The sequence below is a fragment of the Suncus etruscus genome, chromosome 1, assembly GCF_024139225.1.
Source record: "Suncus etruscus isolate mSunEtr1 chromosome 1, mSunEtr1.pri.cur, whole genome shotgun sequence".
NCBI lineage: Eukaryota > Metazoa > Chordata > Mammalia > Eulipotyphla > Soricidae > Suncus > Suncus etruscus.
The window spans coordinates 25,656,734-25,673,800 of record NC_064848.1 but is presented as its reverse complement, the minus strand read 5'-3'; the positions used below and the strand labels follow the sequence as shown (position 1 = coordinate 25,673,800).

Sequence of the window (17,067 nt, the reverse complement as noted above, 5' to 3'; positions counted from 1 at the left end):
ATGTGATACTGTTCTTCCTTTGCACAGGCACATTAAAATGGGAAATTATGTACAAACACGTTCTTTTAGAGATGGGAACACACAAATTTTCTTAAACGGTGACAATTGTGTCCACTGTCTTAAGTTAGATTGTTTATTTTCCCCACTTTTTAATCTCTGTTTTCTCTTTGTGAACTGTTCAATAAGGAATTTTGGTGAAAGAGTCCCTCAGTTTAATGCTTATGTTTGAACCAGGTCATGGGGATTGTTGGACTTGTTCTTTTTTGGGGGGGGGGCCACATGCGGCAGTACTCAGGGGTTACTCCTGGCTGTCTGCTCAGTAATAGCTCCTGGCAGGCACAGGGGACCATATGGGACACCGGGATTTGAACCAACCACCATTGGTCCTGGATTGGCTGCTTGCAAGGCAAACGCCGCTGTGCTATCTCTCCGGGCCCATTGTTGGACTTGTTCTTGCTGCCCCCTTATGCGCTGATAACACCAGGTGGCATTATTCCTTGTTTGCATGGGCACATTAAAATGGAAAATACTATATATACAAATAAGTTCTTATCTAATACAGATAGGAACACACAAATCTTGTGGTGCAATGGAACCGTATACCCTGAACATTGACATGATGACCTGGCACAGGCCTCAGAGGTTTGGGCATTCTCTATTCACCCCTGAATCAGGGAAGCCATCTATGAAACATCCAAAGTTGTCTATGTCATCACCTGGAAGCAATCCTCTACCAGAGAAGACCCTACTGCTGCTCTGACATCGATTTACTCAAAAGAGTCTTCCCTTAACACTGAGAAGATTTAAACAACAACAATGACCTGCGTACTGGACAGGGCTTTCTGCATTGCCCTTTAATTGTGAGTTGAAATTAGACGCCACTCGGCACCATCCTGACTTCAATGTAGAATATACAGATTCCAGAATCTTCAATACAGAAACATGATACCAACAATAGAGACTGTTTGAAAAATAAAACTGTATGGGCACTACAGACAATGACCTGGATTGGACAAACTAGTTTGCCTGGAGCCTAGAATTGGTCTTATGTCAGGGGTAGGGTCTCCTTGTATTTAGGCCAAGGTTTTTCCTTTCCATGTCCCCCATACTTTGGTGGGCACATGCAAATAATAATTGCCACTCTAACACTGTTTTTACAGTGCTCTTTGACGCTATATCTTTAAGAAACCACTAGTAAAAATATCTGAAATAAAAAAAAGGTTTACATTAGTGTTAACATATATGCTTTTAGTTACACTAGCATTCTGGGGGATAAAGAAGGGAGATAAGGGATATATGCTTGGGAACAGGGATGAAGGGAGGACAACACTGGTGGTGGAAAGGCCCTCATTTATTGTCACTATGTACCTTAAATATCACTGTGTAAGATTTGTAATTCACTTTGGCCACAATAAAAATTAAAAAAAAAACTACCTTGCTTTGGACAGATAAGATAATAGTCTAGTGGGCCGGACATTTGCTTTGCATAAAGTTGACCAGGGTTCAACCCTTGGCAATCCAGGTGGTCCCCCAACCTGGTGCCTACCAGGAGTAATTCCTAAATGCAAAGCCAGGAGCAACCTCTGGGCACCACCGGGTGTAGTCCAAACATTGGAAAACAAAACAAGGCAAAACAAAAACCACTATCTTGCTTAACCAAAAATATAAAATAAAATAAAAATATTTGTTTCTTGGGGTCGAAGTGGTGGCGCAAGCAGTAAGGTGTCTGCCTGGCCCATGCTAACCTATGAAAGACTGTGGTTCGATCTCCCGGCATCCCATAAGGTCCCCCAAGCCCTAAGCGTCACCGGGTGGCCCAAAAACAACAACAACAACAACAAAAATCTTTGTTTCTTTGCTTACTAGATACGGAAACTTTGGCAAGTTTCTTGGTCTGCACAAGCTTTAGCAGTCTAAATTTTACGCAACATAATCTATAAACTCATAGATTTATCAGAAAAATTAAATAAGTTTGTGTTTCCTCAAAAACCTTTTGTTCAGAGGCATTAAACAAAGTGTCACCCAATAAATCAAGAAAAAGCAAATAACTTCATGCAGGGGTTCTTAGAGAAGGAAGTGAAAAGCTCACGTCTCCCCATTGGTAGAAAAGTTTGGCAGCATTCCACTGCAGCTTCTGGTTCCGCTTGTTGCCCACGATGGGAGATCGCCCTCTCGATAGACCTTTTTTAGTGATATTTACGTGATGCCCTTTCATCCATTCTGGCCAGTTGCCCCGATTGCAGCGATGAACAAACCGAGCACATTCCAGGAACAGAGCAGCTCTGGCAACCACAGGCGCTTCCTGAGGAGGGATGTTAAGAAAACAAGAATGCGGTCTTCATGGACAATAGTAGACCATAAAGAAAGTATTAAATACTCTGAAATATATATATTTTAGTTCTATGTTTTGATTTGTTTTCAAGGCAATGTCAGTGTAGTGGACACAGTATAGAAAATCTATACAATGAACCTAAAACAATGTGGATAGGAAGACTTAGACTCGTGTGTGTGTGTGTGTGTGTGTGTGTGTGTGTGTGTGTGTGTGTGTGTGTGTGTGTGTGTGTGTGTGTGTTGAGTACACACCTGGCTGGGCTTAGAGCCATATCATGGTGCAAGGGACCTAACAGGGTTTGGTCAAATGCTCATTACCCTCCTTACTAGACTCCAGCCCCTGAAGAATCAGATCTCTTAATCATTACCTCTTAGGTATATGCATTTGAGTTTCTACCTCTGAAAATCTCAAAATATTTTGTCTAGTGGCCAGAGAGATAGCACAGAAGTAGGGTGTTTGCCTTGCATGTCGCCAACCCAGGATGGATGGTGGTTTTATCCCTACATTTCATATGGTCTCCAGAGCCTGCCAGGAGTAACTTCTGAGCGCAGAGCCAGGAGATAACCTCTGAGATAACCCCCACAAAAGAGAAATTTTGTCTTTATTTTTATATATTGATTAGGCAGTTGAGGTTTGAGTGAGAGTCAAATAAGATTCAATAAGAATTATTTTAATAAAGATTTTTGTAAACTGAAAATATTAATGTGAAGCAAACAAATTTAATTTCTAAAGCTAGTATTTTCTTTTTTAGCTCAGTGTGTTAACAGTGATTTCCCCCAAAATGTTATTTCATCTCTAACATGTAGTATACAACTGCATTCATATATTTTGATTCATGAAAACAGGAAATGTAGATTTTGTTGAGAAAGTATCTTTGACTCAATTTTGACTTCGTTATGAATAACAGAGAAAATTCTAGTTATAATAGGCAAGGCTTCAATTGAAAATGTTGTATAATGAATAAATTATTTATTTAACTGAAAAATAAAAAGCAGGGCATTTCTTTAGGAAAATACAAATATGGCTTCATCCTGTTATATATGGATATATATGTTATATATATATATATATATATATGGCTCCATCCTGTTATTTCAAACCATGAAAGAAGAAAATTTTTTTATTTATTTTTATTTTTAGTGGTTATACCAATTTATTTTTTGTAAGCATAGATAATCATTTTACCTCAGATCCTTTCCACAAATTATTTTATTTTATTTTATTTTTTATAATTTATTTGCTTAAGCACTGTGTTTACGAACATGTTTGTAGTTGCATTTCAGTCATAAAATGTACATCCCCCTTCATCAGTGCAACCTTCCTGCCACCAATATTCCCCAATTTCCTCCTCCTCCACCCCCTGTCTAGTTTCCAGACAGGCATTCTATTTCTTTCTATCATTATCATGGTAATTGTTAGTGCAGGTATTTCTCTAACTGCTCTCACTGCTCCTGGTAAAGTTCATAACATGAGCTGGTCCTTCTGGCCCCCATCTCTATTGTCTCAGGGTATTATTAACTTAATGTGACAGAAAAAATTTAATTGATACTCAGAAACTGATCAAATCATCTATTCATTACAAGCTGAAAAACATTTAATAGCAAATTTTTAATAAAAGTTTAACATGTGGAGCCAGAGAGATAGTGCAGCAGATCCAGGACTGATGGTGGTTCGAATCCAGGCATCCCCTATGGTCCCCAGTGTCTGCCAGAAGTGACTTCTGAGCACAGAGCCAGGAGTAACCCCAGAACGCCACTGGGTGTGACCCCCCCAAAAAAAACCCAAAAAAATTAACATGTAAGAAAAAATATAGAATTAATAGGAATACAATTGGGGCCACACCTGGATCAATTCAATCTTTGCAGGTACTTAGGGTCCATACAGAGTGCCCAAGGACAGCACCTTGGTCAACTGCAGGCAAAGCAAGAGCTTTACTTGTTTTTAGTCTCTCTAGCCCAATATGTTTTAACTGAAATACAACTGAAATATAAATCACACTATTAGACATTACATTATCATAGTTACTTAATCACCGTAGATTTAAAGTTTATTTACTTTTCATTGTTTTAAGCAATAGTATTCTCACATAACACATAACGAAATATAAGCTGTTACCCCTCTCCCAACTTCCTGCCTTACTTACCTGGATGGTGAGACCCACCCACAGTTAGGAAGGGTCTGTAGTTGGCAATTAAGGGGTTGCGTGGGGGAAGGGAAGAGGCAGACACAGTAAGGAGAGAGATTGGACATAGGAAGGGTGCTTTCAGGGTAGCTGATGGAGGCTAATAAAGCTTAGCTTAGAGTCTATGTGAAAAATATGAACATGGCTATTAGGGCCTTGTAATAAGCTGGTGTCTCCTGAAACTTCATCTGACTGCCTGTGGATCATTTCTTCGCCGTTACCCTGCTACCTAAAGAGCCCCAGACCAAAGGGGCTGCAGGCACCAGGCCAGGTGGTCCACCATCCATCCTTGCACTACTAGGACTTTATAATTAATATTTAGTTCAACAATAAGCTATATATTCAGACTATCAATTACATACAATTATATATCATGAATTGTAATTCTTAATAAGCCTGTGATCATAAATATCATCTATATTTTAATTTTTAAAGTCATAATTTATATACTATCATATATCAATGCAGGTGCATATGTAAGATTTCAGTGAGGTCTTTTATGCCCAAGGCTATCTAGCTCCTCTTTTTATCTACATACAATATCTTAATTTATATTAATGTAAAACTTAATAAAATTATTTTATTGGTGGCAGTGTTTATTGTATAAATTAAAACTGCCATGTTCTGAAGAGGGGGAATTTATTTATATTCTACTTAATGAAGTGACTGAACAAGAAAATTGAACTATGACACTTTACTTATGTTCAACTTAATACAAACTGAAATATCTAAGTATTAAATTTGTAAATATTTATTTCCATTTAAAGTGATTTTTAAAACATATTTAGAAAATAACTATTTAGGAACAAATTAATGTTACCTAATTTTATTTTCTAAATTTATAATGAAATTGTTTTTCCACTTAAAATCTATTATAGGCTTATCTATCTCATCCATAAAACAAACACAGATACATAATTTCTGTTATTTGGTTCTATTTCCTTTCTATCCCCAAATAAAATGCTTTGTGTATAATTATGTCAAACAGAATACAGTCATCTAAATAAGACATCGCAGAAACCTCTCCCAGTGTTGTTTCCATAGCTAACAGTCCCTTTTCCATCTTACAAATTTCTAATATAAGATACTATTTATGTGTTGCCTGTAAGAAGCTGCTTTAATCAATCTCTTACCTCTTGCTTGGACAGTGGTATTTCCTCCTTAAAGATTCTTTTAGTTTCAATAAAGGCATAAAATTTTCCTATAAAATGGATGAACATGGAGATTCTTATGCTTAGTGAAATGATCAGAGGGAGAAGGATATGCTTAGAATAGTGTCATTCACTTGTGGGAGAAATAGAGATGAGGGCTGGGAGAACCAACCCATGATATGAAGCTTGCCATAAAGAGCAGTGAGTGCAGTTAGAGGACTAACTGCAACGACAACTACAATGACAATGATAGTTTGAATTGATCACTCTGGATGCTCAAAGGGGATAAATTGATATGTATGGCACCCCCTCATTGACAATAATGCAAACCACAATATTAGAAAGGAAAGAGAGTAAGAACGAGAGAAGCAGAATGTCTGTCCCAGAGACAGTCAGTGGGTGGTGGCATAGAAAAAAATAGGGAACTTTGGTGGCATGAAATTTGCACTGGTGAAGGGTGGAGTACATTCTATGACTGAAACCCAATTATGAACATTTCTGTTACTATGGTGCTTTAATATATAAATTATAATTAAAGAAGAAAAAAGAAATCCCTTTCATCTTCAGGATGAGTTTTTAATTCTTATTTTTTAATAGCAGTTTTCAAAAATACTGTTAAGGATGTTAGCCCAGTAAACATTTTTTTCATTAGCTAAAATTTAAATGGAACCATCATATATTCTTTTTGTTTTGTTTTGTTTTGTTTTGGGGCCACACCTGGTGATGCTCAGGGGTTACTCCTGGCTATGAGCTCAGAAATCGCTCCTGGCTTGGGGGACCACATGGGACACTGGAGGATCAAACCGCGGTGTGTCCTAGGTTAACGTATAGCAAAACAAACGCTCTATTGCTTGCACTACCTCTCCGGCCCCCATCATACATTTTAAGAAGAAAATATTCATGCAGAGAATTTTACAATAGATTACATACAGCTATGATATGCTGTAATATGTGAAAAAGGAAAACAGAAGATGAATAATAGTGAAATGATTATTAATTGATGATGCTAATCTTGGTAACAGGTCAGAGGCATAGAAATACTTGGAATTGCAAAGGCTCAAATGACTTTCAACACCAATCCTATAAATATTGTTGTACTATAACATATATACTCAAATACCTATGTTCTCGTCTAATATTAAGTATTTATTTTCCTAAACATCTCAGATATGCTAATTAGTATCTGGAAAAGTCAGGCTATCTTTCTGGAAAAACAAATTCCAATCTGGAGGGCAAGGTAACTAATGCGAATTTTTTCTTAACCTGTCACAGTTTTACATTCTCCCAGTATAAAATAATTCATTGCTTATTGGAAATAGGACAAGAAGAGCACTGCTGGAATAGTATTATATTATGAACTCCCATTCCTTTAGAATTGGCAAGGGTGAAACTTAACCTAACCCAAATATATAAAATTAAGAATATTTTTAAATGCTCCATCTGTTAGATAACTCTGAGAAAATTAACAACAGATGCATGAAAACTTCAAATTTCATGTTTTGTGAGGTTGCCTATATTCTGACTTTTGGTTTCTATAGCAGAGGAAACAGGTGTTTTTGAATAAAAGGTAATTTCATTTCTATATTCTCAGAAACTTTTTACTTGTTTAGTAGAAACTCAACGAGCAACTAGTGGTCATTGTAAGTTTTTCAAATATTTTTCATTGAAGTACCATTGCATTCTCTAAGTCTTAGAGTGCATTGTTAAAAATCAGCATGTAAAGATACTGTTATATTCTAAAGTTGAAAATAGAGTGAAGACCAAAATGAAAATAATTGCCACAAATTAAACTATACAGTCCATTAAGGAAGAGAGTTAGATATTGCCCAAGGAATTCATTCCTTGGTAATTTATTGGGTAAATTGTCAAGCCCATGAACATTTGGAAATGCCATCATCTTCACTAAGGAGTGATGTACAATATATTTCATTTTTTGTTTGTTTTTGGTTTTTGGGGTTTTTTTTTTGTGTGTGTGTTTTTCCACAATATATTTCAAATGTTGCCTTTTGATTACAAGCTTCAAACTCTGACAAATGAAGGCAATGACAAATTCCAACACTACTGTACGTTGGAATAACACCAATTTCCGGCATATTATTGCATACATATTATCATAGAGATGATTAACAGAGCTGCTGAAGTACAAAGTTAAGGACTATGGAACCTAAAAGAAGATACTCAGCAATCCTGACTTCACAACGTGAATGAAAAAGTATTCAACGTATGGGTATGTTTATGTTTATTACTTTTCTTATAAACTCCTTTCAAAGTATCGTTTATACTGATGTAGTGTTTAGAATACCTTGAACAACAAATTCTTCTGGGAAATAAAAGGAAAGTCTATTTCCCCTATTTTTGATAAAGCTTACCTCTGACAGCCCATTGCAATCTGAAACAGCAGCAAAAATGGAGGCATGCGAGTATGGATAATGGATGAATTCACGTCACAGAAAAAAAAAAACAGCACAAATGGAGAGAAATGAATCAGAAGAATGCTGCATGGCTGGAAAGAATCAGAGTATCAGAGGCATAGTTGAAAGTAAACATGTAGCAAAATTTGACCCAATTAGCATCCTACAGAGAATTTTGTTGGTGTTCCTGAAAGGAAAAAAGGAATACCTAAATTTATTCTTGTTGACATATCTGCCAGATCATCTTGTTCAGGAAATGGTATTCTACTTCATTACATCAGAACTTCATCGTTCTCAAACAAAATAATCAGTTTTAACTGGCTTGAACCACATGGCATTTCTAAGTTTGAAGACTGAAAATAGTCAAAACCCAACAATTTTTTCTATGTTTTAATCACATAACATTTCTCATAATCATATGACATTTCTCTATAATCTCTGTTGACTTGTCTACTACAGTTACAAAATAAAGTGAGAATGTCATTATGTCACATGGATAATTTCTAACATTTACAATGGGAAATCTTTAATTGTCAGGACATTTTTCAGGACTTCCTTTGCTACATTTCACTGTATTTAAAAGATCATTAAATATAATTAATAAATATAATAAATCATATAATTTATATATAATTATATAATTAATAAATATAATTTAATATATTATATAATTTATATGTATATTAAATATATTATATATTCTTCACTATATAGAATGCTTCCTTTGTGAAGCAGAATATTGTAATACTAATTCAAATAGTTATGTGTCATTAACTGGGTTATAGAAAATACCATTACAAGTTATGATGATAAATTTTTTAATTGCAATACATTGCCTTCCCTAAAGGACTATATCAAAATTTATTATGTGAGAAGAAAGTCTGACTTATTAGATTCTCAATATGGGAAAACTTATGTAACAACACTGAACATGAATGGTTTTATTTTCTTTTTAGACCTGCATATTTTATGTTGAATCCTGGAGAATTACAGATATACACGTGTGTGTGTGTGTGTGTACTTGACTTATTGTTGATGCAGGATGACTGTTTATTTAAAACCAATGGAAGTATGCATTTGCTATGGCTCTTATTTTGCTTTGGAACCTAATTTGATAGAGGGCATATGCTTGTAAGTCAGTATTTACTACTTAGTTGGTATTGAATTCTTTGCCTGACTGAGATCATTAAATAACTGACAAGCTGCCAATTTCCCACTTTCTAGTTCTATAGTAGCTTTGGGCAAGTGCAGCTGTCATGCTAGAGTCAGACTTTATTGTTCATACAGTCTGGATGGCTAGTCATTTTAACTGTGACTCAGAACATATTAATATTTTGGATAGTTTTAAAACCACAAAAATCTGTTTCTAACTATACAACAGATTATATATGAAGATAAACTTTAGATACCTAAAAATAATTGGATAAAATATCTCAAAATTCTTCATTTTTTAAAAAAATTGTTTTTAATATGAGAATAAGTGGAGTAGAGAAGATAAAAAGGTGTTTATGTGTGTTGTGGGGGAGGTGTTTTCAGGAAATGAATGGGATAGAAATAGATGAATTTGAGCCAATTAAAGCATAATGGATTTTTTAATTGGCCATAAGTTAAAAGTCTGGACTCAAGGAGAGTAAAAGCTCAGGTTTCAAAGTCAAGATATGAAGTGGAGTCAGAGACAAAGCTTAATGGATTAATCACTGCCAGGAGCAAGTCTGAAGAACAGAGCCAGAAGCATCACTAGGTATGCTCCTAAGAAAAACACAAACAAAAATGAAATCATATCTTATACAAATTAATTTATTGGTAGTGAGGGACTTTCAAGCAGAACTGAGAGGGCACCAGGTATTCCTTCAGTGAAACGTAGCTAAACAGGTTTGACAGCTGATAGTTCAAATTTAGCACCCACAGATACAGTATTGCTTAGGCTTTGTGGTGCTAGGTCCATACTTGCTCTGAGGATCATTTGGTGCCTGGAATCTAACTAAAGTCCCAAAGCAAACAAGATACAATGGACTTCTGTGCTCTCTCCTCAGACCAAACAGAGCTGGGGAGTTTCCAAAGTGGTGCTGCTAGACTGGCACTGAGGGCTTGATGAATTGGTTCTATCACCTAGTAATATAGTACTTCTTTTTTTCTTTTCTTTTGTTTTGTTTCTTTTTATTAATTCTCTTTTTTACTTTACTTTCCTTTTCTTTTTTTTTTTTTTACTTCTGCCTCCATTTATCCCCCAAATCACCCTTGAACCCAGAATTTAGGGAAGAGGATAGAAAAGGAAAACAAACCAATGCTGGAAAAAAAATAAGATTAGAAGGAAAGTAATTAATGGGGAACAGGGATCAGGGCTTCAGTAATATTGTAACTGTAAGGAGTAATATAGCTATATCCAAAGCACAGACTCAATAACACTAAAAATATGAAATTTAACCTGCAAGACACTGAACTTTGTAATGTGGCTGTTAAGTTGGCAAGCAGGGGTCAAGGGTGTGGATGATGAAGTATTCTAATACTGTTGATGGAATTGATACTGGTGGTGGGATTGGTATTGAAATATTATATGCATAAAACTTATCAATAACTTTGCAAATCATGGCTTTTAATTAAATAAAAAATTTTGAATAAAAATAAATGGTTGCTGCTAAAAAACATGGTACTTCCAAGCTTGGCAGTCAAAGCTAAGGGTTCACCAAAACTATACTTAGAACTAGAGGTAGAGGTAGGCATTGTGGGAATGAACTTAGGGCCACTTGGGGTAAATAATTCATGTGCATGTGTGTGTATATTTGTATGGGTGGAATATACATTATAGAATGCTTATCAGTAGCTTTAGTACCAATACACTAGATGCAGAATTCTTTAACAAGTTGCAACAATTAGAAATTCATCCAGATATTACCTGATGTCCTCTAGCATACTATCTTATTTCTGGTTCAGCACATGGGATTAGACACAAAAGGAAAGACATAAAGTGAAACAGAGGAAATATCTCAGAAAATTACCCAGATATAACAAAAAAAGGGACAAAGAATGTCACTGCAGCAGTCTAATAACTCCTGTCAGATGGCTCATTGAGAAGCCTTTCATCTGTAAGGATGGCTGACCAAGACTTCTGATAGTGAGGATGATATTTTCATGCTTATTTACAAAAATTCATTTGGTGTAAATATGAATCTCCTTTCTGCATATAATTATAATTCCAGAATAAGGTATTTTTTAGTAATAAAACTGAAAATAAATGCATTTTCAGACTGCAACTGAGAAAGCTATTGTCATTGATCATCCAAGAAAATGATTAATCTAAATGATTTTCTTGAGAAGGATACAGATGTTAGATAGAGCATCTGAGATCAATGAAAAATGGTAAACCAAGAAATGCCAAATTCTACGGAGAAATTACAAAATAATTTTTCTAAAAAATTAAAGAAAAAGATGCTTATGAATATCAAAACAAAGACTAGACAGAAATAAATCTTGAGCAGAAGTGGAATTAAAGTCCTTTAGAGAGTTTTATTGTTTGACACTAGGAACATTTATTCTTTTTATGCATAAAGTTTTGAGTACAAGGCAATAATTCATAAAACATTAAAGGAAAACTAGTAAAACAATACTATAATAAGACAATGCAACAAAAATGTGACAAAAACTGAACATAACTGAAGTGTATAAAATGTAATTAACATAATCACAATAAAATAATAAAAATATGTAAAAACTAGGGAAAGTGACAGAAATGGAGCCATATCTGTAATCTTAAACCATTGATAATGAACTAAATCTACTCAAAAAAGGCTGTCAGATGAGAGGCCAAAGTAACAGCATAGTGGGGAAGGCTTTTGCCTTGCATGCAGCTGACCCAGGTTTGATTTTTGGCATCCATATGGTCCCCTGAGCCTGCCAGGAGTGATTTCTGAACACAGATCCAGGAGTAATCCCTGAGCACTGCTGAGTGTGGCCCAAACACAAATAAAATACTGTCAAAATAATATATGTACTTTTTATAAGAGACATAACTAAAACAAAATGATATGTTGAAAGTAAAAAAGTTTGTCAAAAAGACATAAAAGTTCAATGCTAGCTTAATAACATTTCTAGCTTTATTTGGTGCCAGAGAAAAATATGTCTTAAGATAAGAAATATTACTAATGATAAACTGGGTCAGAGTCAGTGACAGCATGAAAAACATCAGAAACATGTTACATACTTTTAAATTGTTGTCTTTTAAGTAAATTAAAAAAAATTTTGAACTACAGATGCAGATATAAATAGGAAAATCTGCCATGATAGTGAAAAATTAAACTCAAGTAATTGTGGTAATTGACAGAAAAAGGAGTTAAAATACATAAACATGTAGTCAATTTTAATTTAAAAACTTTACACATAAGAATACAAACCCTTTTAGACCATACATAGGCTATTTGTTTTGTTTTGCTTTAGTTTTATTTTCAGGGGGCATATACAGGCTTACTCCTGGCTCTGTGCTCAGGAATAATTCCTGGTGGGCTCAGAGGGAGAATACATGATGCCTAGCATCCAAACCAGGTCAACCACATGTAAGGTAAATGCTCTACCCACTGTACTATAGCTCTTGCCTTCACACAGGCTATTATGAAACTGATAGTATTCTGTTTTATAAAAAAAGTTTGTTAATTTTAATTAGTATTTTAAAATATGAATTTATAAATTAACAATATTTCAAACTTATTAATTTATCTAATTATATATTGAAACATACAGATGAATCAGAAAGGAAATCATTAAATTAAATTATAAATTAAGGTTCAAGTGATAGTACAGCTAGTAGGTAGGACATTTGCCTTGCACATAGTCAACCCAGGTTCTATTCCTAATATCCCATATGGTTCCCCAACCATTGCCAGGAGTAATTTCTGTATGTAGATCAAGGAGTGATCACTGAACTCATGTGTGTGCCTAAAGCCAAACCAAACAAAAAAAAAAGATATAAAATAAGGTAAATTAGGAGCCAGAGTAATAGTACAGCAGATAGGGTGCATGTCTTGCATGAGGCTGACCAGAATTTGATCCCCAGTGTCCATTTTGGTCCCCTGAGTCCACGCAGAGTGATTCCCAAGTAAAGAGCCAGTTGTACTCCCAGGTGTGACCACAAAACTGGAAAAAAGATAATTTATAATAAAATTCTTATAAAAAAATAATGGCATTTAAGTAAAATGCTGAAGGAAATAAATAAGTTAAAGTGAATTATTTATTTTTAAAAATATAATTATGAGTTTAGAAGTAAGTAAAATAGGGCCCGGAGAGATAGCACAGCGGTGTTTGCCTTGCAAGCAGCCGATTCAGGACCAAAGGTGGTTGGTTCGAATCCCGGTGTCCCATATGGTCCCCCGTGCCTGCCAGGAGCTATTTCTGAGCAGATAGCCAGGAGTAACCCCTGAGCATCGCCGGGTGTGGCCCAAAAACCAAAAAAAACCAAAACAACAACAACAACAAAAAAGAAGTAAGTAAAATAAATAATTCAAAACAAAATGAATAAAAATAAAGGAGTTAAAATTAAATAAGGCAAATAAAATTGACAAAGAGATTGTAAGTCTAATAAAAAATGAATGAAACCTTTTTAGTCATATAGTAGATAAAATAACTGCATATACTAAAGGTACAGAGACTGAAGAGAGGAATTCCAAGAAAATTTTATGCTGATAAATATAATAATGTAAGTGAACTGAGAATATGCTGGAAAAGACCACTTAAAAATGATTTAGGAAAAACAACCTTTGAATTTAAATCTGAATCTTGATTTGAATTTTAATTACCTATAAATTTATTTGCAGGCTCAATTCAATTCCAAAAATAAATCAAATGATCCCGCATAACCTACATGAAAATTATAAAATTCAAAATTAAAAGAAAAGTGATACTTTAAACTCTAGATATCAAGTTAGTCTATATTTTAAATTTAATAGAAAGTAGATTAAGTAAGGGTATGCAATAAATCAAAGAGAATAAAATCCAGGTCATATATTTTGCATTTATCACAAACTGACACATCATTGAGATGAAATTATATATCAGAAAAGGCACAAGCTAATTAACATTGTATATAGGAATATTTATTTTTCTATGAATAAGAGGATATACTTAAAAATCATATTACTGAGGCTGGAGGAAAACCACAGGAGATGGGGCATTTGTTGTATATAGGGTGGACCTGTGATTAATCTCTGGCAACACATAGAGTCTCCTGAGTCTCACCAGAAGATCTGAGAGCAGAGCCAAATAAACCCAGAACATCTATGGGTGCACCCCTTACTCCCTGAAAACAACAACAACAAAAAAACCTAAAACAAACAAGACCCCACCCAATTCCTACCTTATAAAATTTCCAAAGTAAAATGTTTATTTTCAGACTACATCCAGAAATGCTCAGGTCTTATTCCTGGCTCTACACTCAGAAAATATATCTGGTAGTGCTTGGGCACCTAATGGCATGCCAGGGATCAAAATTGGCCACAATAAAGTAAACACCATACTCACTATACTAAGGCTCTGAACTCATCCTAAAGCAAATCTCAGTCCCAAAACACATTTAGGTAAGAAATGTAAATTTAAAACTTTTAGAGGAAGATAAAATAATGATATTATTAGCTTAAAGACTTCTTTTTAAAAAAGATTCAATTAGTCAACACTTTATCTTCATTAAATAAATGAAATAAAAGCTAAACACAAATTGGAAGATGATAAGAACAGATAACATATTAGTTCTGATAGCATCTATGCTATCTTTTAAAATCGCATAAATAGCAACAAGGGCCGGAGTAATAGCACAGTGGTAGGGGATTTGCCTTGCATGCGGCTGACCCAGGATGGACTTGGGTTCGATCCCAGGCATCCCATATGGTCACTCTCACTAAAAATAATTTCTGAGCGCATAACCAGGAGTAACCCCTTAACATCACTGGGTGTGGCCCCAAAACAAATATAAAACAAAATGAGCAACAAAATATTAATAATCCTTTAATAAAATAACCAATAATATTTATGTGATTTTCATCAAAATAAAACATGAATGCTAAATAAATATATATTTATACTTAATACATAAGGTGAATAAAAGTAAAAATGTTCAAGAATATAAATGTTGGTAAGAACACTGCAATTGGAGGATTTATACTGATGGTGCCTGTTGGTAACTGTTGTAACTACTTTGAAATATACTTTGGCATCAAATAGCAAAATAATGACTCAATAATTCCATGCCTAGATATACTTAGAAAACTCTGTGAATCCTGGTACATTTAAATCAGTGTTCAGAAAGGCATTATAATAAATGTCTCAAAATAATGAGTCAATAATTCCATGCCTAGATATAGTTAGAAAACTGAATCCTGGTACATTTAAATCATTGTTCAGAAAGGCATTATAATAAATGTCCCAAACTTTCAGAATAAAAACGTATATAAAGTAGATACAGAAATGAGAGTTTGTTCAAAGACCACTCCTAAGTGAAAATTAACATACACATGCTCAGTGAATCAATAAGGATGTGTTAAATATATCCAATAAGAAAAGGATAGTTTTCAATTCAATGAATGTTTTAAAACTAAGTATAATATAGTCAAGGCTGAAGTCATTCAGAAAGAGAGGGAACGGGGCCAGGCTGGCATTTGCCTGGCACACAGCTGACCTAGGATGCACCGTAGTTGGATCCCCCAGCATCCCATATGGGCCCCAAGGCAGGAGCGATTTTTGAGTGCATAGCTAGGAGTAACCCCTGAGCGTCACCGGGTGTGGTCCCCCTCCAAAAAAGTGAAAGAAGGAAGGAAGGAAGTTAGAAAGAAAGAAGAAAGAAGAAAGAAAGAGAAAGAAAGAAAGAAAGAAAGAAAGAAAGAAAGAAAGAAAGAAAGAAAGAAAGAAAGAAAGAAAGAAAGAAAGAAAGAAAGAAAGAAAGAAAGAAAGAAAGAAAGAAAGAAAGAAAGAAAGAAAGAAAGAGAGAGAGAGAGAAAGAAAGAAAGAAAAAGAAAGAAAGAAAGAAAGAAAGAAAAAGAAAGAGAAAGAGAGAAAGAAAGAAAGAAAGAAAAAGAAAGAAAGAAAGAAAGAAAGAAAGAAAAAGAAAGAAAGAAAGAAAGAAAGAGAGAGAGAGAAAGAGAGAGAGAGAAAGGGACAAATGCAAAATGATCTCTCTCATATGTGGGACCTAAAGTTGGAATATAAAGAAAGATATAAAGATAGAAGAGTTGATCTACAGAACAGAGCTTACTGGTGAAGATGAGAGAGGATAGACATCTTGGACACACTGGTGGAGGGACTTAGATACTATGGTGGTATCCAAACCATGTACTATCACTCTGGCCTCACTTTATTCTTTTTAATATAGATCATTTCATAATATAAAATTCTATTGTGAATTAGTTAGTACATTGAGTCTGAAAGTGTGAGTAAGGATTTGGTGACCCAGGTGTCTTATTTTCTCTAGGAGAGCTCCTAACTTTGCTTTACTGATATAAATGTCATCTATAATTTCTTTCACTTTCAGAAGGGTCCTAGTTTAGATAAAAATTATATACTCATTCTTCTTTTTTCTTTGGTGCTTTACTTCTTATAAATAGTTTAATTGAATCACCATGAAGTGACACAGTTGTTTATTATTGAGTTTTAGTTCATAAAATGCACAACTTCCTTTACAAGTGCACTTTTCCACCATTAATGTCCCAGCTTGCTTCCTACTTTCTCCCATGCCAGCTTCTGTGACAGATGTATTTCTTCTTTCTCTTTTCTCTTTTCTCTTTCTCTCTTTCTTTCTTTCTTTCTTTCTTTCTTTCTTTCTTTCTTTCTTTCTTTCTTTCTTTCTTTCTTTCTTTCTTTCTTTCTTTCTTTCTTTCTTTCTTTCTTTCTTTCTTTCTTTCTTCTTTCTTTCTTTCTTTCTTTCTTTCTCTTCTTTCTTTTCTTTCTTTCTTTCTTCTTTGTTTCTTTCTTTGTTTCTTTCTTTCTTTCTTTGTTTCTTTCTTTCTTTCTTTCTCTCTC

At 34.5% G+C, this 17,067-nt stretch overlaps 1 protein-coding gene across 4 annotated transcripts in view; it reads right to left on the bottom strand.

Moving 5' to 3' along the window:
- Positions 1 to 17,067, bottom strand: part of UNC80 (unc-80 homolog, NALCN channel complex subunit) — a 277,398-nt gene that overhangs the window by 129,362 nt on the left and 130,969 nt on the right. For all 4 annotated transcript variants that reach the window (XM_049784015.1, XM_049783997.1, XM_049784007.1 and 1 more), the window contains exon 23: positions 2,090 to 2,302. In XM_049784015.1, the coding sequence (XP_049639972.1) occupies positions 2,090 to 2,302 (213 nt within the window). The remainder of the gene's footprint in view (positions 1 to 2,089; positions 2,303 to 17,067) is intronic.